Raw genomic sequence first — 23,020 nt, 5'->3', positions numbered from 1 at the left:
TCCATGACTGTTACTGCCCCTGAAGGCCTTCTAGTGGGACAAGATGTGGAGGTGAAAGACAGTGATACTGATGATCCTGACCCTCTATAGGCCTAGGCGTGCATGCACGTGTGTGTGTGTGGTGTGTGTGTGTGTCTTCATTCTTACCAAAAAATTTTAAAAGTAAAACAATTTTTTAATAAAGTTTACAGAATAAGAATATAAGTAAAAAATATTTTTGTACAGCTGCATAAGTCTTAGGCCTTCACATTCACTCCTAATACCACTTGTAAGCTAAGTGGTATTACAAAAGAGTCAAAAAGTTAAAAAAATTTTAAAAAAAAATTTTTTGGGGGGTATACTAGGCAAAGAACTTTATTAACCTTCGTTTCAAACTTGATTCCCAGGCTCCTTCGGCTTAATTAGCTGCAAAGAATGAATTGTGCATAAGCAAAAACTGAAAAGAGCTGCAGTGTCCAAGGGCTTGAGCTTAAAAATATTAGAGATCTAGATTTTATCAGATCCATAAACAAAAATTTCTTAAAAAGCAGTCATAATATAAAATAGCAGCTCCCAGTAACTTCTTCAAGTTTTATCTTCAGAAGTTGACTCAATTCAGTTTGCCTCATGCTTGGAAGCCTCATCAAAATTCTCCACAAGATCTGGAACTTCATAATTGTCATCCTTTCCAATAGCAAGGGGTGCTTTTCCATCCACAGACTGTTTGGGCAGAGCTTCAGCCAGTCTCCTTAAACTAGTCAGACAGTCTGCACCAAGCTGGCTTAAGATGCTGGGGAGCATTTCCATCAACTGCTTTGTCTCAGCATGGCCTGTACTGGTGAAAATGTTTGCTGGCATCTCTGTTGTTAAAGTGGATCACTGTTCCTTGGTTTGTAAACATATTCACCTCTTCAATACCAGAGATATTGTTTACCCCTAACTTCTTTAAGGAGAACTCAAGTTTTTTATCATCTGCTGTGGCTGTTCTACGAACCACCTTCTTCTTTCTGCAAGCCGTTCCTTTCCCACCAATGCGCACTTGTGCCTGCAGTTTGGCGAGTTTTTCCTGGCTCATAATTGTTTCTTTCATCTTCTCTCAGCAGATAAGGGGCCACGCGGGGGGCTAGGGTTGGTGCTTAGGGGGTCTCGGGTGGACCAGCTGAGATTAGGTGCACACACACGGGGTACGCAAGATGGCAGCTCAAAATTAAAAATCTTATAAAGTAAAAAGTTACAGTAAGCTAAGGCTAATTCATTATTGAAGAAAGAAAAATACTTTTTAATAAATTTAGTGCAGTGTAAGTGTACAGTGTTTATAAAGTATCCAGTAGTATACAACAATGTCTTAGGACTTCACATTCACTCATCATTCACTGATTCACCCAGAGCAACTTCCAGTCCTGTACAATTCATTCATGATAAGTACTTTATACAGGTATTCCATTTTTTATCTTTTATTTTTTTATTATATCTTTTCTATGTCTAGATATGTTTAGACACACAATACTTACCCTTGTGTTACAATTGCTTACAGTATTCAGCACAATAACATGCTGTACAGGTTTGTAGCCTGAGAGCAACAGGCTATACCATGTAGCCTAGGTGTGTAGCAGGCCACACCATCTAGGTTTATGTAGGTACACTGTATGATGATTTCACAACAGCAAAATCGGCACCCATTTCTCAGAATGTACCCTCCTTATTAAGCGATGCATGACACTGTAATTGTTGGAAATTTTGACACAATGCTGAAAGTAACTGATAGTGCAAGCAGAAAAAAATAGTCAAAGTTATAAAGAATAGCTCAACAAGTAGAGAATACACATTCTTTCCAAGTATATATGGGACAATCACAAAAATCTACTCTGTACTATACCACAAGGAGTCTCAATAAATTTCAAAGAATGAATATTATTCTAATCATGTTCTTTAATCAAATTACATTAAATCAATAATCAGTAACAAAATACTAGCTCTAAAAAAACCTACATGACTGTAAAGAAAAAACATACCACTTCATTAAGAAAATTCTTAAAATATAAAATACTGAATGACAATGAAAGCAATACATATCCAAATCTGTGGGACTCAGATAAAGCAACACCTAAAGGGCAATGTATAGCGACAAGTACACTATTTTTTCATTAGATTTTCAAATATGCTAGTATACATTTAACTTATCTCTGAAAGGTCATATAAGAAACTCCTGAGAGTGAGTGCAAGAGCTGAATGGCTGGCATATGAGATGCTTGATTTTATTAGTAATTAGAGAAACATTAATTAAAACAGTAGAACACTACTTTATACCCATTATATTGGCAAGTATTATAATATGAGATAAAATCATATTCTGGAAGGAGGGATGTGAGGAAATAGGAATTCTTCAGTGCTACTGGTAGGAATAGAGACTTGCACAGCCATTCTGAAGAGCCATTTGGCAATTAATGCTCAGTTCAAGTATGAATGCACACACCCTTTCTCCTGGCAATCCCATTTTGTTCATAAACCCTATAGACATTAAATCATGGTAGATTTATATGAAGGTGTTCATCATAGCAGTGTTCATTTTAGAAAGAAATTGGAGTTAAACTAGGTGTCCACCAAGCAGAACAGAGAACTAAAGTGTCACAGATAAATACTATGAAATTCTATACAACAGGCAGAAAGCAATCAACTAGAGGCACATATACTAGTAACCTGGGTACATCTTAAAAACACAGTGGTAAGTGAAAAAAGTCAACAGTATAAATAGCACTACAACAGTAGTTCTCAAAGTGTAGTCACATTCATCTCAAAGTGTGATAAAGAGCATCACCTGGGAACCCAACAGACTATAGATTGCCAGGTTCCACCCCAGGCCTGATTAATCAGAAACAGGGTCAGGGCCCTGCAACCTGTGTTTGCACAAGCCTTCCAGGTAATAATGATGTATGGTAACATTTCAGGACTACTGGACAGCATCATATCATTTATGTAAAATTAAAATATTTTATCTGTAAAAGTTCTATATATTAAAAAATTAATATATTAGACATATTGGCTGGATGTGGCAGCTCATGCCTGTAATCCCAGCACTTTGGGAGGCTGAGGTAGGTGGATCACGAGGTCAGGAGATCGAGACCATCCTAGTTAACATGGTGAAACCCTGTCCCTACTAAAAATACAAAAAAAATTACTGGGCATGGTAGCATGTGCCTGTAATCCCAGTTACTGGGGAGGCTGAGGAGGAGAACTGTTTGAACCTGGGAGGTGGAGGTTGTAGTGAGCCGAGATCATGCCACTGTACTCCAGCCTGGAAGACAGAGCAAAACTCTGTCTCAAATTAATGAATATATTTATTTATTTATTTATTTATTATATATGTATATGTTTATTATATGTATATAATATATACAACATATATTTATTGCATATATATGCTGTCCCTCTCACTAGAAAATACAGTAAAGGACTTTGCTTGTGCATCTCCATGTTAGCTCCCCAGAATCTAACACAGGCACTGTTGACAATCTGAGAATCATTCATTCATATATATATTAGATGTATTCTGAAGCATATATTAAATATAGGAGAAGCATGTGTTTACTGGGGAGAGAGTAGGGAACTCAGAGATCACAGATAAGGACAAAAAGAATAAAACAAAAAAGAAGGACTTTGCAAAGACTGGTGAGAAATGTGCCATGACCTGAGGAGCTTGATCAATTCAGCTGAGACTTTCCCACCTCCTCAAAAAGGAAAGACTTCAAAATCCTGAATCCAAATGTTTCTCAGTATGCCTAATCTAATCACTGACATCTCTCACCCATATTACTAATTAAATCCTCACTGGTCTCCCTGCACTTGCTTTTGGGCTCCAAAAGTCGACTGACCTTATAACAGCCGAAGTAATTGTTTTAAAACATAAATGTGAATACGTCACTCCCCCGCTCAAAAAAAAAAAAAAAAAAATTCCTCCAACAACTTCCTAGCACATTCAGAATAAAACCCAAATGCACTGACATGGTTTACTAGTCCTGACATCATCTATCTGTCCAAGTCTCTGCATCTCTTCCATCTCTCCCTTACTCACTATTCTGTCTAGCCTCGACAGCCTCATTTCTATACATGGACTGCCCTAGACTTGCTTCTGCCTGTGAACTTTTACACTGGTTGTATCCTCTGCCTGGAATGTAGTTCCCTTGATCTATGCACAGCTTGTTCCCACAGGTCATTCTGTTCAAAAATTGCCTCCTCAAAAGATCCTACCCTGACCACTCCAAGTTAGCTGCTCCTGTCCTGCTTTAGCCCCTTCCTCTAATTTGGTTCTCATGGATGGTAAACAAATACATGATGCAGTCCCTGTCACCAGAAAATACAGTAAAGGACTTTGCTTGTGCATCTCCATGTTAGATCCCCAGAATCTAACACAGGCACTGTTGACAACCTGAGAATCATTCATTCTTCGTTGTTTAGGAGTCTCCTACACATTGCAGGGTATTTTGTATCCCTGAAGCCTGTTTATCAAATGCCAAAAAAAACTTTTAATCATTGTGACAAACAATTTAAACATCATTGTATGTAATTATGAATGCATCTAAAGCATAGGTTCTCAAAAATGGAATTGCTGCATTAAAGCATGTACACATTTTCAAACAGACATTGCAAAATAATCATAAAGCTTAAACATATAGACATATATAAATAAATAACCTTATGTGGCTTTATTCTTTTGAGGGGTTAAATTTCATTACCAAGATACCAATTTTCACAAAATATTCCAAGGAAAAGTTATATTAAATCAATATATAAATTTAGAATGCACTTTATCTTTTCTATACCTACATTTCCCAAAAAAGAACACAATATATCTTTTGATTTATTTGGGTATACATTTGTGCCTTCCAACTCACCTTTTTGAGGTAATGAAATATATAAAGGCACAATCCACCCATAGTACAATGTCATTTGGTGATGTGCTTCTTGGCCTCTAATTTCAAGTTTTATTTCCTTATTTTATGTATCAGGACACAACTGTACAATTGTCTTGTATAGTTCAATTACAAGGTCATGATTATCAAGAGATCTGTTCAACCACTCAATTATTTTTTCACTTCTATGTGAGCAGAATTTTTACTCTGCCTCCAGAATCATTTCTGTATGTCAATACCTATTCATCAATCGGTCATCTAATAACATTTATATCACCTGGTCATCTGATAACATTTTTCTCTTTGGTGGCTTCTGTGCATTTATTTATTTATTTTTTATTTTCAAAAACAACTTTATTCATGACACATATTAAAAAAAAAATTCCCACCCCTGGAAATGAGCTAAAAAAATAAACACAATCCACCTCCCACCTCCCTGTTCCCACTTCCTCCCATTCCCTCCAAATAAAAGGGAAAAAAGGCAAAGGAAAAAAAAACAAAACAAAACAACTGAAAAACAAAAACACCCCTAAACCCCCCAAAACAAGGTAGTGCATTTCCCCAGGGGGAAGGGGAATTTACACTGGAGCCGCTGGGAGCGGATTGGAGATCTTCCGGCTACAGAAACCTGCAAAGACACTCAAGACAGAAAAAGAAACACAAAAGGAAACAAAATAGATCACCAGGCAATCTGGAGGGGCAGGGAGCCGGAGAAGAGGGGTGGGGTGGGTGGTAGACCTGGCTGGACAGGAGCAGGCAGGAGGGGACTGTGAAAGGCGAGAAGACGGAGGGAGGGTAACAAGCAGAACAGTTTGATGTCCTTCCAGAGCCCTGGGTAAAAAAAAAACCTCCTACCACCCACGCCCACCTACCCTTGAGCAGCCCCCAAGGGGGTGAAGTGGGGCAGGGAAACATGGGGCGCAGCTTGCACAGTTGAGACGTGTCCATGGCGAATCCCCAGAGTGAATAAGCAGCCCCCTGCCCCACTCCCTGGGCCTTCCCCTACTCCCCAAAGCAGGTCCCTCCTCAGCAGTTAGTTATGGGATTCTCCCCCCTTCCACAGTATATCTTTTTTAAAAAAAATATTTTTTTTCCATCAAGGTCATCTTCTGTTTTTTTTTTTTTTTTTTAATTCTTTTTTTTTTTCCTTCTTTCCTCTTTTTTTCCTCTCTCTCCTCCTAATACACACTTTTTTTAGTAAGGGGAATACCATGATGTCGCTCTAGCCCGGCCCCTGTAGACGCGACCCCGGGGCCTGCTGTTAAAACCACTGTAGAATCGAGAGCGGGAACTGTTGTAGTTGGTGGTCCGGGCGCGGTAGCGGGCTCGTGGAAAACCCCGGTCTGTTGTGCTGATGCCTGGTCTGTTGGTTCGTTTTGGGATCACCTTGATTTGCCTTCCTCTAAATAGGGACTCATCTAAGGCCAAGGAAGTCCTCACTGACTCTTTGTCTGAGAACTCTATATACGCAAACCCTTTGGGATGGCCACTAAATTTGTCACAGAGTATTGTAACACGGTTGACTGATCCACAGCCATGAAAGTGAGCTTCCAGCTCTTCTGCTGTTGCACCATAGTCCACATTGCCAACATAGATGGAACGGGCATCAGCCTCCATCTTCTCCTCAATGGACATGATCACTGGGCCAGCATTGCCTGGAGGTGGACTCATATTCATCTGCTTCTCTACCTCGTTCTGTAGCTCCTTTAGCTTCTCAGCTTCTTCCTCCATCTCCGACTCGAGCTTTGATAGCTTCCAGCTCCGGGTCCTCAATGGCGCCGTCCCCCGGGTCACCCTCGACCAGTCCCGGCTCCTCCTCCTCCTCTTGGCTGCCGGGGGCTCCCGAACCAGGCCCAGGGCCCGGAGCTCCCGGAGCGGGGGTGGGCGCGGGGCCGGGGCGGCTCCTCTTCGGGCTCGGGCTCCAGCAGCAGCTCCTCAGGCTCCAGTTCCTCAGACTCCAGGCCGTTCCCGTAGTCCCCTATGCCCCCCGGGGCCCCCTCTCCGGCCTCCCCACCGGCCCCGGGCACAAGATGGCGCCGCCGCCCCGGCCCGGAGCCCTGACCGCCCGCAGCCCCCGCTGCTGCTGGCCGCCGCCGCCGCCATCGCCATCGCCGCTCAGACTGGCTTCTGTGCATTTAATACAATATATCTTTGCTGAAAATGTTCCCTTTAATCTTTTCTTTTCTCACAAAATCAATTAAAGAAAACTCAAATTTAGCTTCCCCTCTCACAGAGGAAGAGGAAGCACTTTGTTTTTATTTTTATTCTCTTTAGACGGAGTCTCACTCGGTCACCTGGGCCAGAATGCAGGGGCATGATCTAGGCTCACTGCAACCTCTACCACCAGGGTTCATGCGATTCTCCTGCCTCAGCCTCCCGAGTAGCTAGGACTACAGGCATGCATCACCACATGTGGTTAATTTTTTGTATTTTTAGTAGAGACGGGGTTTCACCATGTCGCCCAGGCTGGTCTCGAACTCCTCACCTCAGATGACCCACCCTCCTTGGCCTCCCAAAGTGCTAGGATTACTGGCGTGAGCCACTGTGCCCAGTCAGCACTTTGTAATAGGTACAAATGAGGAGGGAACATCAAAAGGCTCAAAGAAAAAAAAAACCTTACTATTCTGTTTTATCAGCGACAGAAGTCTTAAAAATGATCTACTCTTTCATCCAGTTACTTCATGTGTGAGAATCTGATCTAAGTATCTGAAATGCCATCACGGATATATTCAAAAAGATGTTAACTTCAGCAATGTGCAGAATGGAAATAACTGGAAAACAACCTTGTACCATTTAAATACAAGTGATAACCAAATCCAACTTGCTGTTGTGTAAAATATTTAAATATCTCATAAAACACGAAGTCTGGGCCCGGCGCAGTGGCTCATGCCTGTAATCCCAGCACTCTGGGAGGCTGAGGCAGGCAGATCTCCTGAGGTCAGGAGTTTGAAACTAGCCTGGCCAACACGGTGAAACCCTGTCTCTACTAAAAATACAAAAATTAGCCAGGCGTGGTGGTGGGTGCCTGTAATCCTAGCTACTCGGGAGGCTGAGAGGCTGAGACAGGAGGATCACTTGAACCTGGGAGGCGGAGGTTGCAATGAGCCGAGATGGTGCCCCACTGCACTCCAGCCTGGGCGACAGAGTGAGTGAGACTCTGTCTCAAAAAAAAAAAACATCAAGTCTGGAGATGAGATGTCCAGGTTTGGTGTACTAGTTCAACATCTTCACCAAGAAACCAAGCCCTCTGTATCTCTGTGATCTGCGATTGACAGGTCTGCTTTTTCCTCCTTAGTCATGTCTCCTCCTCATAGTCACAGCATGGCTGCTACAGTACACACATCCACATATGAAGTGACATGGTGGAAAGGGAGTCCAAAAGCTTCGACCTTGCAATAGTCTTTTCATCAAGAAAGAGTGTTTCCAAAAGCAAGCGAACAAACAAAAACCCAGCTGAGTTCCTTTTATTTATTACTGGTTAAAAGAAAATCCAGTGTTTACCCCTAGACCAGTCATGAGTGACAGGAAATTGATTGTCTAGTTAAGACCAATCAGAATTCATTCCCTGGGGATGGGATAAGGGCCTTCCTTCCCTGAAATCAAAGGTTCTCCCTGCAACCCGAATCTCATTTATCTGAATAAAATAGAGATATTGTTTGTAGGGAAGATGGAGGGAAAATGTACGCAATAGCATGACCTGCTATAAACCTATTTTTCCAACAGTAGAGCAATGATGAAATAAATTAAGGTATTTATATCATTAACTACTGTGAAAGTTGATCATATGAACTGGGTTATTCCTGTCATACCCAACTAAAACAAAGTCAAGAGGGCAGAGGCGGGGGGGAAGCACTCAGGACATATAACATAGCCCCAAAAATGTAATTCTCTGCAAAAACCGTGTCTGCTGAAACTGCCTGCTATTACTGGAAACCAGTTTTATCTAATGGCTACTGAAATGATCTGCTGAAATTCTAAGGCTAATTTTACCCACGGCCATCACTCACCACTCAAAACCGGCAAGCCCTCCAGAATCTTACTAGTGTCGATGAACTTTCTCAAAGAGCAGTATATAACATTTCTCTTTTTCATAAAACCTCTAACCTTCTCTTTGTTCTTCAGACATACCATTCTGTCTGCATGCATGCCCTAAACTGCAATTCTTTCTTCACGAATAAAACATCTTAATTTCAGAGATTCATCTCCATGTTTCATTTGACTTTGATATACTTGGTCAAGTATAAGTCTAAGGCTGACTCATCTCAGAGAATATCAGCAGCCATTGGAACTACAGTATGAGGTAGCCACACTCTGAAAGCCACCCCCTCCCCTACCAGCTTCTGCAAGCTGCCTCTTTTTCCCTTAGTGAGTCATTCTTGGACTGAACTCCCGATTTTGGTTGAGTTCTGTTTTATCTGGGATTTGGATGGGACGGTGTCTTTTCCCTTCCAGTCTGCTCTGGCTGAGAGATCTCCTATTAAGGAAGACTCTTCCTCCTTGTAGACCCTGGCTGTGGGGTCTCAGGGAAGGGCTTTTTCCCTTTGGGTGGAGGCCTTGGGATCTCTCTTTTTTCTTTCAGTTGGAGAAGGCTTCTTATCGTCCTTCTTGGTAAGTGGGTACTTTATTTTCCCATCTGTGCTTGCGTTTATTTGGCCTTTCCAAATTCAGTGCTTACATTTAATTGGTTTTTGTGTATTTGGGATTAAACCAGAGCACCCACAATAAAATGGGCTCTCAAAATTCAAAGGCATGCCAAGATATTTTCTGGGATTCCAGCTGGTAACATGTTCAAACATTATAAGGATCATTCAAACAGTCTGTTGTTCTTTAAACTAAAAGACCACAGTCATAAAACAATCACAGCAAATAAGATATGCATATCTCATTGATATTTTAAGGCTAAAAAAAAGGATTCAGGACTCAAAGAATGACTTCCTAAAAAAAATACTCCCTCAAAGCTAGCTGAAACACTTTCCTCTATAGAGCTTTCCCCTCCCGCTCTGCCTCCTCTCATCTTTTTCTAAACTAAACTCTCTTTTTTCAAAACTCTTTGGCTATTCTGGCATACTGACCATTTAAGTAAAACACTTAAAACCGGCAGATATTAAAGAAAATCATTTTGACCTTCATGCTGTTTCCTTTGCAAAAATGAAATTCCCATGTAAAGACAGCCTGCCCATAGTAAAAGGAATGGCAACACTTTTATCTTCAAGGATAAAGAATTGAGACCAAGAAAATATTGAACAGATCTTGTTAGAAGATAATTCAGTCATATTTCCACAATTAACTATTCTGTGTCGAATCCAGTTTATTGGTAACTGACTCAAACTATGTTACTCAAAATTTAGTTCACAACCCTTATAATATTGCCAGTTTTAAAAAAGAACATTAAGTTTGGCCTTATTCCATTTTGTCAGAAAGATAATCTGGATCCAACTGTTTTTTATAAATTGGCGAGTGTTTTACTATCTCATGACCAAAACTCTAAAACAAAAGCCATAAGAATTTATTTATAAGTATGTATATCTGTGTAGATATGCTTATATTATATATATACTATGTTATATGCTGTGTCTACATAATAAAATCTGATGTAGTCAGCCAGAAATCCCTAAAAACTTTATTCTGATTGGTTTAAATGTGTGCTCATATAAAATATATAGTAATTAACCCAAATGTTTTTTTAGTTCTTGTGACTTAAGTACATAATTGTTTTTAAAATTGTTGATAAAAGCTGGCTGTGGTGGCACATGCCTGTAATCCTAGCACTTTGGGAGGCTGAGGTTGGAGGGTATCCTGAAGCCAGAAGTTCAACGCCAGCCTGAACAACACAGTGAGACCCATCTCCAAAACAAATTTTAAAAAAAATTAGCCGAGTGTGGCAGCACACACCTGTAATCCTAGCTAATTGGGGTGGCTGAGGCAGAAGGATTGCTTGAACCCAGGAGCTCACGGTTATAGTGAGCTATGATTGCACCACTACACTCCAGTCTGGGTGACAGAGCAAGACCCTGTTTCTTAAATTTTTTTTTTTTAATTATAAGATAGGCATAAAAATGTGTTCTTTACTGAGAAATAATTTTGTATGATAAAGAATCTTATGTGGCAAATTTTTGTCCTAAAATAAAATGGTTATTTAAGAAAGGAAATACAGGACAAAGCAGAAAGTCCAAGCGTGTCATTAATGGTCTGAGTGACCATTAATGGAAACAACAGATTCTGGAGAGGATGTGGAGAAATAGGAACACTTTTACCCTGTTGGTGGGAGTGTAAATTTGTTCAACCGCAGTGGAAGATAGTGTGGCGATTCCTCAAGGATTAAAACTAGAAATACCATTTGACCCAGTAATCCCATTACTGGGTATATACCCAAAGGATTATAAATCATTCTACTATAAAGACACATGCACACGTATGTCTATTGCAGCACTATTCACAATAGTAAAGACTTGGAACCAACCCAAATGCCCATCAATGATAGACTGGATAAAGAAAATGTGGCACATATACACCATGGAATACTATGCAGCCATAAAAAATGATGAGTTCATGTCCTTTGCAGGGACATGGATGAAGTTGGAAACCATCATTCTCAACAAACTAACACCGGAACAGAAAATCAAACACCACATGTTCTCACTCATAAGTGGGAGCTCAACAATGAGAACACAGGGAGGGGAACATCATACACCAGGGCCTGTCGGTGGATGGGGGGCTAGGGGAGGGATAGCATTAGGAGAAATACCTAATGTAGATGACAGGTTGATGGATGCAGCAAACCACCACAGCACATGTACACCTACGTAACAAACCTGCATGTTCTGTACATGTATCCCAGAATCTAAAGTATTTAAAAAAAAAAAAAGGAAACAAAACTTTTACATTTCATCAAGATAATTTCTGTGTTGCCCTTATTAGGTATTTTATTACTTAGGAAAACTAAGCTTTAAGGAAGTTAAAGTTTTTACATCCATGTAACTTTATTACTTTGGAAATCTTCTGATTATCACTGGCTGAATATTATTATTATTATTATTATTATTATTATTTATTTTTCTTGAGACAGAGTTTGGCTCTTGTTGCCCAGGCTGCAGTGCAGTGGCGCGATCTTGGCTCACTGCAACCTCTGCCTCCCAGGTTCAAGTGATTCTCCTGCCTCAGCCTCCGAGTAGCTGGAATTACAGGAACCCGCCACCATGCCCGGCTACTTTTTTGTATTTTTAGTACAGACGGGGTTTCACCATGTTGGCCAAGCTGGACTCAAACACCTGACCTCAGGTGATCCACCTGCCTCGGCCTCCCAAAGTGTGGGATTACAAGCATGAGCCACTGCACACAGCCAAATGACCATTATTTTATAGTGACCTGTGTGATTCTGTTTTGATCAGATGTTCTGAGCCTTTTGACATCTTTGACAAACGTCCCCAAAATCAAACCCTCAATTAAGTCTTTTTTTGTTTTTTATTTTTGTAGAGAAAAGGTCTTGCTCAGGCTGGTCTTGAACTCTAGACACAAGTTAGCCTCCTATCTAGGCCTCCCAAAGAACTGGGACTACAGGCTTAAGCCAATGTAACCAGCCTCAGTTAAGTACTTTGGACCTAAAATTAACTTTGGGGCTGGCTGCAGTGGCTTGCACCTGTAATCCTGGCACTTTGCGAGGCCGAGGGAGGTGGATCACCTGAGATCAGGAGTTCGAGACCAGCCTGGTCAATATGGTGAAACCCCATCTCTATTAAAAATACAAATATTAGCTGGGCATGGTGGTGGGGGGCTGTAATCCCAGCTACCCAGGAGGCTGAAGCAGGAGAATCACTTGAACCTGGGAGGTGGAGGTTGCAGTGAGCTGAGATTGCACCACTGCACTCCAGCCTGGGTGACAGAGCGAGACTCTATCTCAAAAAAATTAAATTAAATTAAATTAACTTCGAGACTTTCCAGTTCAACCCCTGGAAAGCCTCAAAAGATCTATATCTCTCATCTTACAGAGATATGAAATGATCAGGCTTATTTAGTAAATTATATAAGAAACTTAAATGGTAAGTGATATTAGATCTTCTTTTAGTTGCATTTATGGGTATGTTGTTAATATAAATGTTTCAAAAATTGTATACTTCATAAAAGTCTAATATGTTTTCAGTCTTAACTCTGATTATTGTATCCTAAAATGCTATCTATAATAGAAATAACAAAATTCCTTATCAATTGTAAACTTTCATCAGATTTTTAACCATGGCTGTTCTAAGCTTTTGTCATTCACAGTTACTGTTTTGTCTCTAAAAACATGCACAGTCAGATTCATGGAAAAGACTTCAACAAGTATTCTTAAATATAGGTTGCTGATAACATTAACAGCAATAGGCTAAATAAAAATTTCCACAATTCTAATAAACTGACGGAATCATGAAACTACTAATGGAGATCAAGCAGAATATAAATTGATGACATGAGATTAAGTAAAACTTGTCAGCTCTCCCGAACCTTACTAGTGCCAATGAACTTTCTCAAACAGCAATACATAACATTTTTCTTTCTCATAAAACCTAACCCTCTCTTTTTTTCAGACATACCAAAGACCGCTCACTCTGTGTGTATGCCCCAAACTGCATTTTTTTCTTTTCTTTTCTTTTCTTTTTTTTTTTGTGAGACAGAGTCTCGCTCAGTCACCCAGGCTGGAGTGCAGTGGGGTGATCTGGGCTCACTGCAACCTCCACCTCATAGGCTCAAGCCATTCTCCTGCCTCAGCCTCCCAAGTAGCTGGGATTACAGACGCCTGCCACCACACCTGGCTAATTTTTGTATTTTTAGTAGAGACGAGGTTTCATCATGTTGGCCAGGCTGGTCTTTTTTCTTCCCAGAAAAAATGTTTTAATTTCAGAGATTTGTCTCTATTTTATTTGACTTTGACACTACACTTCTGGAGAAATCTTAACAATAAAGAAAAATGCTGGCCGGGCGCGGTGGCTCAAGCCTGTAATCCCAGCACTTTGGGAGGCCGAGACGGGCGGATCACGAGGTCAGATCGAGACCATCCTGGCTAACACAGTGAAACCCCGTCTCTACTAAAAAATACAAAAAACTAGCCGGGCGTGGTGGCGGGCGCCTGTAGTCCCAGCTACTCGGGAGGCTGAGGCAGGAGAATGGCGTAAACCCGGGAGGCGGAGCTTGCAGTGAGCTGAGACCCGGCCACTGCACTCCAGCCTGGGCGACAGAGCGAGACTCCGTCTCAAAAAAAAAAAAAAAAAAAAAAAAAAGAAAATGCTTTCCATATAATCTTGAGTAGAAAAAGAAGATCAGAAAAGGAGCATACAAAATGCCCTCAATTTTCTTAAAAACAAAATGTATACAAATGCAAAAGAAGAAAAAAGGCTGTAAGAAAATATAATAAAACATTAACAGTGACTACTTCTGATTTGTAGAAAACTTTTGTTTCCTAGATTCTGCATTTCCCAATTTTTCTATTAAAAAATAAATTATTTATAACAAAAAATTTTAATAAGAATTCCATGACCTTATTTTCATCTATTAAACAAAAACATCACACTCATGGTTATCAAGAATATTGATTAAAAAATTATTTTTCAAGTGTATACTTGCAACATGTTAGATAGAGTAAGCTATAGCCTATACAGATATATAATCTTAGTGGTTTATAAAAAGTGACTTCCAATGAACACTAGATAGATCTCATACTTCAGTTTTAACAGTGGTATAAAATGTCATTGTCACCTTAAAGTTTTGATTCATTTATCTCTAAAGTTATTGCAGAAAAAACCCTTTAAGTTAGCAAATATGCAATTAACAGGATAAAGCTAAATACAAACTATGATTTATTAACATTCATTCATTCAACAAATATTAACTGTGTGCCTACTATGTGTTAGGCACTGTGCTAGGTCCTAACATGAAAAACACTTAATTCAAAAAGCACATAATTATTATAATGAAAATCTATTCGTAAGTGTATCTTTTCTATTAGACTGGAAGCTCCTACAGAGCATAAATTTTATTCTTTATTTTATTCTCATAGCCTGCCATAAAGTTGGCACTCAGGAATGTTATTGATGAGTGAGGAAAAAAATGCATAACACAAAATATTCTGAACACGATATATGTGCACAAAATCGTTGATATTTTCTATGTGCTTTATTGAATGTATTAATGAATTAAAACTATTTTAAAGCTATTTTAAGTTATATGAGTTAATCAGAAGATAATTTGGCATAATAATTTATCATTAAAAAATTGTTTTAGGCTGGGCATAGTAGCTGATGCCTGTAATCCCAACACTTTGGGAGGCCGAGGCGGGTGGATCACGAGTTCAGGAGTTCAAGACCAGCCTGGCCAAGACGGTGAAACCCCATCTCTACTAAAAATACAAAAATTAACCAGATGTGGTAGCAAATACCTGTAATCCCAACTACTTGGGAGGCAGAGGCAGAGAACTGCTTAAAACCCAGGTGGCAGAGCTTGCAATGAGCTGAGATCACGCCACTGCACTCCAGCCTGGGTAACTGAGCAAGACTCTGTCTCAAAAAAAAAAAAAAAAAAAAGGTTGTTTTATTGCCAGTCACAGTGGCTCACACCTGTAATCCCAGCACTTTGGGAGGCCAAGGCAGGTGGACCACAAGGTCAGGAGTTCAAGACCAGCCTGGCCAAGATGGTGAAACCCCGTCTCTACTAAAATACAAAAAATTAGCCAGGCATGGTGGCAGGGGCCTGTAATCCCAACTACTCAGGAGGCTGAGGCAGGAGAATTGCTTGAACCCACGAGGCGGAGGTTGCAGTGAGCCGAGATTGTGCCATTGCACTCCAGCCTGGGCAACAACAGTGAAACTCTGTCTCAAAAAATAAATAAATAAAATTTTAAAAAGTTGTTTTATTAAATAAAATGACTAGCCAGGCACAGTTGCGTGCATCTATAGTTCCAGATACTCAGGAAGCTGAGGCGGGAGGATGGCTTGAATCCAGGAGTCGGAGGCTGAGGTACGAAATGATCGCACCTGTGTATAGCCACTGCACTCCAGCCTAGTCAACATAGCAAGACCCCATCTCTAAAAAAATAAAATAAAATAAAATGGCTAATTAGAAATTCAGTCAGTTTTGTATTCTTCTAATCTTTACCTTCTAAAACCTCCTCATGCTAGCAAACACACAAAGAAATAAACACTCAATGTGTCTCTCTAACATCCATACTTTCTTTCTTTCTTTTTTTTGGAGACAGAGTCTCACTCTGTTGTCCAGGCTGGAGTGCAGTGGCACGATAGCTCACTACAACCTCCACCTCCCAGGTTCAAGCGATTATCCTGCCTCAGCCTCCCAAGTAGCTGGGATTACAGGCACCCACCACCATGCCTGGCAAATTTTTGCATTTTTAGTAGAGATGGGGTTTCACCATGTTTGCCAGGCTGGTCTTGAACTCCCGACCTCAGGTGATCCACCCACCTCAGCTTCCCAAAGTGCTAGGATTACAGGCATAAGCCACTGTGGGTGGCCCCACGTCCATGCATGTGACTTACTGTCTACTGAAACATGCATGATATGAGTGGCAACAGGGAAGCTCTTCAGTGATACAGTCTGCCAAGGATGAGCTCCACCTATTCCCGGTACCTATTTAGAGACCTTGGACAATTACTGAGCAGCAGGAAAATGGGCTTTTCCATTTTCTCAGTTTTTACCTTTAACTTTTGTCCTCACATTTGATACTCAATGAATTTTGCTCACTGGCAGCTAACATTGAACTTTCTTTTTCTCTTTTTTCTTTTTTTGGGACAGAGTCTCAGCTCTGTCACCCAGGCTGGAGTGCAGTAGTGCAATCTCAGCTCACTGCAAACTCCGCCTCCCGGGTTCACGCCATTCTCCTGCCTCAGCCTCCCGAGTAGCTGGGACTACAGGCACCCGCCACCATGCCCGGCTAATTTTTTGTATTTTTAGTAGAGACGGGGTTTCACTGTGTTAGCAAGGATGGTCTCGATCTTCTGATCTCGTAGTCTGCCCACCTTGGCCTCCCAAAGTGCTGGGATTACAAGTGTAAGCCACTGCGCCCGGCCAACATTGAATTTTTCTGATTCATGAATTTAGACTGCCTATCTAGCTGCAAACTAAAAATCCATTTTGTTGCTTATTTTTTCTCCAGCTACAGAGCAACTGCTGCTCCTTTGCTTGGGCATCAGGTGAGAGAGCTGACTTGCACTTAGGAGTGAGGCTGCATGACAATAAACCTTTAACCACCAGAAGCACACTTAGTACAGTGAGATTCTCACACAATGAGGTCAGGCAGGACTACAGACAGCAAAGATAGAAAGCAGACTCAATTTCTCAGCTCACAGCTTATTCTTGGTCACATTACAAATTCTATTACCCACGCTATTTCAAAAGTTTTTTTCTCTTTTACTTGCCAGCATGTAGAGCTGAATCAACGAACATTAAGCATGAATGTGCTGTGGTTCCACTGTACTCAAGTCCTTGCATAAAGTTCTAAAGTAGTTTTATCTTTTACACATAAAAACTTCTGTTTAATTTTAACCACGTTCCTATCTTTCCTTTTTCAAAATATATAAAAGGAAAGTATAAGTTTTCATTAACTACAACTCCTTTTTCCCATTCAGTGAACATGTATTAAGTGCTTACTACATGCACCAGTACCAAACATTATTCCTACAAAAAGCTTAGTGCTTATTTAGCACTGGCAGTTAATCTACGTGTTAATTGTGGCTCAGCAGCTTATAGTCTTAAAATTAAGGTCAGCTAATCTAAACCCCATTTAGGGCAAACAGTAATTTATGTCATTTTTTTTGTGTGTGAGACGGAGTCTTGCTCTGTTGCCCAGGCTGGAGTGCAGTGGCTGGATCTCAGCTCACTGCAAGCTCCACCTCCTGGGTTTACGCCATTCTCCTGCCTCAACCTCCTAAGTAGCTGGCACTACAGGCGCCCGCCACCTCGCCCGGCTAGTTTTTTGTATTTTTTAGTAGAGACGGGGTTTCACCATGTTCACCAGGATGGTCTCGATCTCCTGACCCCATGATCTGCCCGTCTCGGCCTCCCAAAGTGCTGGGATTACAGGCTTGAGCCACCGCGCCCGGCCATTTATGTCATTTTTATACAATCCTGTGTACTATCTTCAAGAAGAAAAGTTAGTGAACATTTAACTATTTGCAAAATTGGGTTAATATTAATATATAGCCTATTTGTCAGATTTTCTACTGATTTTGAAAAAGGAATAACTGTTCTATCAAAGAAAACATTTCTACTACTTTAATTTTGAAAGTAACAAAGTTTATAAATTCTGCCAAAGTTCTCATTTTAATTTATATTGAAGAATGGAAACCATCTTTTTTAAAAGACAATATAATAGTCCCAACATATCCAGTTTAATTTTACCTCTATACTGAAATAGCCTCTGTCCACATAGTCACCCAGAAAGAGGTAGCGTGTGTTACTAGGTGATCCTCCAACTTCAAATAATTTCATTAGGTCAAAGAATTGTCCATGAATATCACCACACACTAGGAAAAAAAGTTACAAAGTGAGGTGAGAAATTATATCTTAGAAGACAAAGGGCATTACACCAAAAGGGATCACAGTTTAACTTCTTTTTTTTTTTTTTTTTTTTTTGAGACGGAGTCTTGCTCTGCCACCCAGGCTGGAGTGCAGTGGCCGGATCTCAGCTCACTGCAAGCTCCGCCTCCCGGGTTCACGCCATTCTCCTGCCTCAGCCTCCCGAGTAGCTGGGACTACAGGCGCCCGCCTCGTCGCCCGGCTAGTTTTTTGTATTTTTAAGTAGAGACAGGGTTTCACCGTATTAGCCAGGATGGTCTCGATCTCCTGACCTCGTGATCCGCCCGTCTCGGCCTCCCAAAGTGCTGGGATTACAGGCTTGAGCCACCGCGCCCGGCCCACAGTTTAACTTCTAACTTAAATCACTCTAGCTTTTGACAGGATGGCTGTATAACTGTAGTCAATCTATTCATACTAAAGTTCTACTGGAAATATGAGACAGTTAAAATTGTATTTCTTCAATTAACAACAAATATCCTAACCAATCCTGACTGTCTCATAATTTCTAGAAAAATTATCACACCACTTTTTAGCTAGTTATTTGTAATTATTTCTCAAAACTGCTCATGCAAATCTATACTGTAAAAACTATAATGCAAATACTTTTTATACCTGTGATTGGAGCATCTACTTCTATCATAGTCTTCTCTTGCCTCAGGATGGCAGCCCCATCATTGATTATCTTTAAGGCTACTTCCTCTTCCAGTCGTCCTTCCTTTACCAAATGGTTTTTTAAAACATCAACTTTAGGTTTCCCATTCTCAAATACTTCCTTGAAAGTAAGCCGTTGGGTTGGAGGAAAGGGGACAGCTACAAAAAAAAAAAAAATAGTAATTTAAAATGTTTAAACATATAAAGAACAAACAGAACACAATCCTGTTACGTGACAAATTAAATCTAATAAATCACCATGACTTCATATCCACAATACCAGTACGTGGGAAAAAAATTCTAAGATACTATATATCATAAATCATCAATTCTAAGTATAAAAAGGTCACAAAGTCATTTTAAAGATTTGTGTGTGCATAAATTATAATGGCTTTTGTTGTTTGTTTTTTTTAGGTAGAGGCTTGCTCTTGTCAACCCAGGCTGGAGTGCAGTGACACGATCTCGGCTCACTGCAACCTCCGCCTCCTGGGTTCAAGCGATTCTTCTGTCTCAGCCTCCCGAGTAGCTGGGAGTACAGGCGCATGCCACCACACCTGGCTAATTTTTGTATTTTTAGTAGAGACAAGGTTTCACCATGTTGGCCAGGCTGCTCTCGAACTCCTGACCTCAGGTGATCCACCTGCCTCGGCCTCCCAAAGAGTTGGGATTATAGGCGTGAGCCACCGTGCCCAGCCCTATAATGTTTTATACATAAACATGAAAGACTTGAAGCTGATTCAGGGAACAAGTTATAAATAAGACACTAGATGATACGAGTATCTTTGTTTTTCTATCTATGGTGTTAAAAATGAAACTATGGTTAGGCCGGGCGCGGTGGCTCAAGCCTGTAATCCCAGCACCTTGGGAGGCCGAGGTGGGCGGATCACGAGGTCAGGAGATCGAGACCATCCTGGCTAACACGGTGAAACCTCGTCTCTACTAAAAATACAAAAAAACTAGCCGGGCGAGGTGGCAGGCGCCTGTAGTCCCAGCTACTCGGGAGGCTGAGGCAGGAGAATGGCCTAAATCCGGGAGGCGGAGCTTGCAGTGAGCTGAGATCCGGCCACTGCACTCCAGCCTGGGCGACAGAGTGAGACTCCGCCTCAAAAAAAAAAAAAAAAAATGAAACTATGGTTAAAGAAAATAAAAGAAAAGTAATCACAATACTAAAATGGCATTTATTTCTCCCATATAACTGACCTAATAACACCTATGTCTTAGAAGTCTGTGCCGGGTGCCATGGCTCACGCCTGTAATCCCAGCACCTTGGGAGGCTGAGGCGAGTAAATCACCTGAGGTCAGGAGTTGAAGACCAGCCTGGCCAACATGGGTGAAACCCCGTCTCTACCAAAAATACAAAAATTAGCTGGGTATGGTAGCGCACACCTGTAATCCCAGCTACTCAGGAGGCTGAGGCAGGACACTCACTTGAATCCAGGAGATAGAGAATGCAGTGAACCGAGATCGCACCGCTGCACTTCAGCCTGGGTGACAAGAGCGAAAACTCCATCTCCAAAAAAATTAAAAAACAAATAAAATAGCAGTCTCACTATAGTTCCTCATCAGGGGAACTGTGTATATATACTTTATTCTTAAAAGGCAGTAGCTTAGGCCGGACACAGTGGCTCACGCCTGTAATCCCAGCATTTTGGGAGGTTTAGGCGGGCAGATCACTTGAGGTCAGGGGTTCAAGACCAGCCTGGACAACACGGTGAAACTCCGTCTCCACTAAAAATACAAAAATTAGCCAGGTGTAGTGACAAGGGCCTGTAATCCCAGTTACTCGGGAAGCTGAGGCAGGAGAATCGCTTGAACGCGGGAGGCAGAGGTTGCAGTGAGCTGAGCTCGTGCCACTGACCTCCAGCCTGGGCAACAGAGCAACATACTGTCTCAAAACAAAATAAAACTAAAGCAGTAGCTTGATGTACTTTGTTACTGATAATAACAAGAACACTACTACCAGGATGGAGCTGTGTCTGAGAATAATTTGCTGTAGTAACAGAGCATAAAAGAATAGATAAGGGGCCTGGTGCGGTGGCTCAGGCTTGTAATCCCAGCACTTTGGGAGGCCGAGGCAGGTGGATCACCTGAGGTCACGAGTTCAAAACCAGCCTGGCCAACATGATGAAACCTTGTCTTTACTAAAAATACAAAAATTAGCCGGGTATGATGGCACACGCCTATAATCCCAGCTACTTGGGAGGCTGAGGCAGGAGAATTGCTTGAATCTGGGAGATGGAGGTTGCAGTGAGCCAAGGTTGTGCCACTGCACTTCAGCCTGGGCGACAGAACTAGACTTCGTTTCAAAAAAAAAACAAAAACAAAAACAAAAAAAAAAACGATAAGGGAAGTCCAGTTATGTATTCTAATCTGGAAATGCTAATAATTACCTTCAGTTTACATTAGGTACAAAGTTTATATATATAATATCATGGAGAATTGGTAACTTCATTTAATATTTTTAAATTGGCTGTTGTCTCATTATGTGCCTACTTTAGAACAGTCTACTTTAGATCCCCTGGGATCGAAGAGCCACAAGTCCGTAAACCATAAATTTAAAAGGAGGCGTTCAGTTGAATTTCTGATATATGTCCAATGGTTCCACTTCCAGCTTTATGGAACCAAGTTTAAGAACCAAGTTGAAATCTATGGGTATTTTTAAAAGACTTAATCTAGCCATACCATATTGTATCATTTATAAGTAAAGAAAGTCCTATTGTAAGTTTCATCATGCTTTTAGCTACTACTTGACTCATTTTAACTACTTAAATTTCACCGAAAAAAAGATAGCAGCTACCTAATCTTAACTAAATACAGTTGTGTGCCACAAAATGATGTTTTGGTCAACAATGGACTGTAGTTAAATGGAGCTGAAAAACTCCTGTCATCTAGTAACGTTATAGCCACAATAACGTCATAGTAATTGACTGAGTCGGAACTGGAATGGGAATGCGCAGCTGAAGAAGCAGCAAGAGAAAAAGAAGTTTGCTGCAGAAAGAAAAAGAATCGCCAAGAAAATTCACAGTGAAGGGTGTGGGAGCTTTTACAGACCTCAACAAACTCCTTAAGAAGTGTGAAAACATGGACCCCCAAAACAGAAAGCTTTTCATTAATACACAGGAACGTTCATGCTGCATTAACTGCTTACAAACAAATCTACAATGAAAAACAGAAATAAACCAAGCAAAACACATGGGCCAATTTCTGAAAAGAGTGACATCTCCTCAAGAAGAGCCTCAGGCAGGTCCTTCAGGAGGACCTCCAGAAGAAGGTATTGTTATCCTAGGAGATGACAGCTCCATGCCTGTTACTGCTCCTGAAGGTGTTCCAGTGGATCAAGATGTAGAGGGGCAAGCCAGGGATATTCATGATCCTGACCCTGTGTAGACCTAGGCTGTGTGTGTGTGTGTGTGTGTGTGTGTTCATTTTTACCAAAATATTCTAAAAGTTAAAAAAAAATAAACTTTTTATTTTTTTTATTTTTATTTATTTATTTTTTTTTTGAGGCGGAGTCTCGCTCTGTCGCCCGGACTGGAGTGCAGTGGCTGGATCTCAGCTCACTGCAAGCTCCGCCTCCCGGGTTTATGCCATTCTCCTGCCTCAGCCTCCCGAGTAGCTGGGACTACAGGCGCCCGCCACCTCGCCCGGCTAGTTTTTGTATTTTTAGTAGAGACGGGGTTTCACCGTGTTAGCCAGGATGGTCTTGATCTCCTGACCTCGTGATCCGCCCGTCTCGGCCTCCCAAAGTGCTGGGATTACAGGCTTAAGCCACCGCGCCCGGCCTAAAAAAAATTAAACTTTTTTTTTTTTTTTTTTTTTTTTTGAGGCGGAGTCTCGCTCTGTCGCCCGGACTGGAGTGCAGTGGCCAGATCTCAGCTCACTGCAAGCTCCGCCCCCGGGTTTACGCCATTCTCCTGCCTCAGCCTCCC

The 23,020-nt window shown here is 41.1% G+C and overlaps 1 protein-coding gene and 2 pseudogenes across 6 annotated transcripts in view; all 3 read right to left on the bottom strand.

Moving 5' to 3' along the window:
• The window catches only part of PPP3CC (protein phosphatase 3 catalytic subunit gamma), a 104,713-nt gene that overhangs the window by 50,532 nt on the left and 31,161 nt on the right, over nucleotides 1-23,020 (bottom strand). For all 4 annotated transcript variants that reach the window (XM_033228015.1, XM_033228036.1, XM_033228024.1 and 1 more), the window contains exons 2-3: nucleotides 19,053-19,250; nucleotides 18,264-18,388 (exon numbers count right to left, since the gene is read on the bottom strand). In XM_033228015.1, coding sequence (XP_033083906.1) covers nucleotides 18,264-18,388; nucleotides 19,053-19,250 — 323 coding nt within the window. The remainder of the gene's footprint in view (nucleotides 1-18,263; nucleotides 18,389-19,052; nucleotides 19,251-23,020) is intronic.
• Nucleotides 294-2,991, bottom strand: LOC117093209 (annotated as a pseudogene). Its single transcript, XR_004441066.1, has one exon. The product of XR_004441066.1 is annotated as a transcription factor BTF3-like (transcript).
• Nucleotides 5,997-7,010, bottom strand: LOC117093203 (annotated as a pseudogene). Its single transcript, XR_004441063.1, has one exon. The product of XR_004441063.1 is annotated as a polyadenylate-binding protein 2-like (transcript).

This window comes from Trachypithecus francoisi, unplaced genomic scaffold, assembly GCF_009764315.1.
Source record: "Trachypithecus francoisi isolate TF-2019V2 unplaced genomic scaffold, Tfra_2.0 Contig01440, whole genome shotgun sequence".
In the NCBI taxonomy this organism is placed as follows: Eukaryota; Metazoa; Chordata; class Mammalia; order Primates; family Cercopithecidae; genus Trachypithecus; species Trachypithecus francoisi.
The sequence above is the reverse complement of the archived record's forward strand: the minus strand, read 5'-3'. Positions and strand labels throughout refer to the sequence as shown.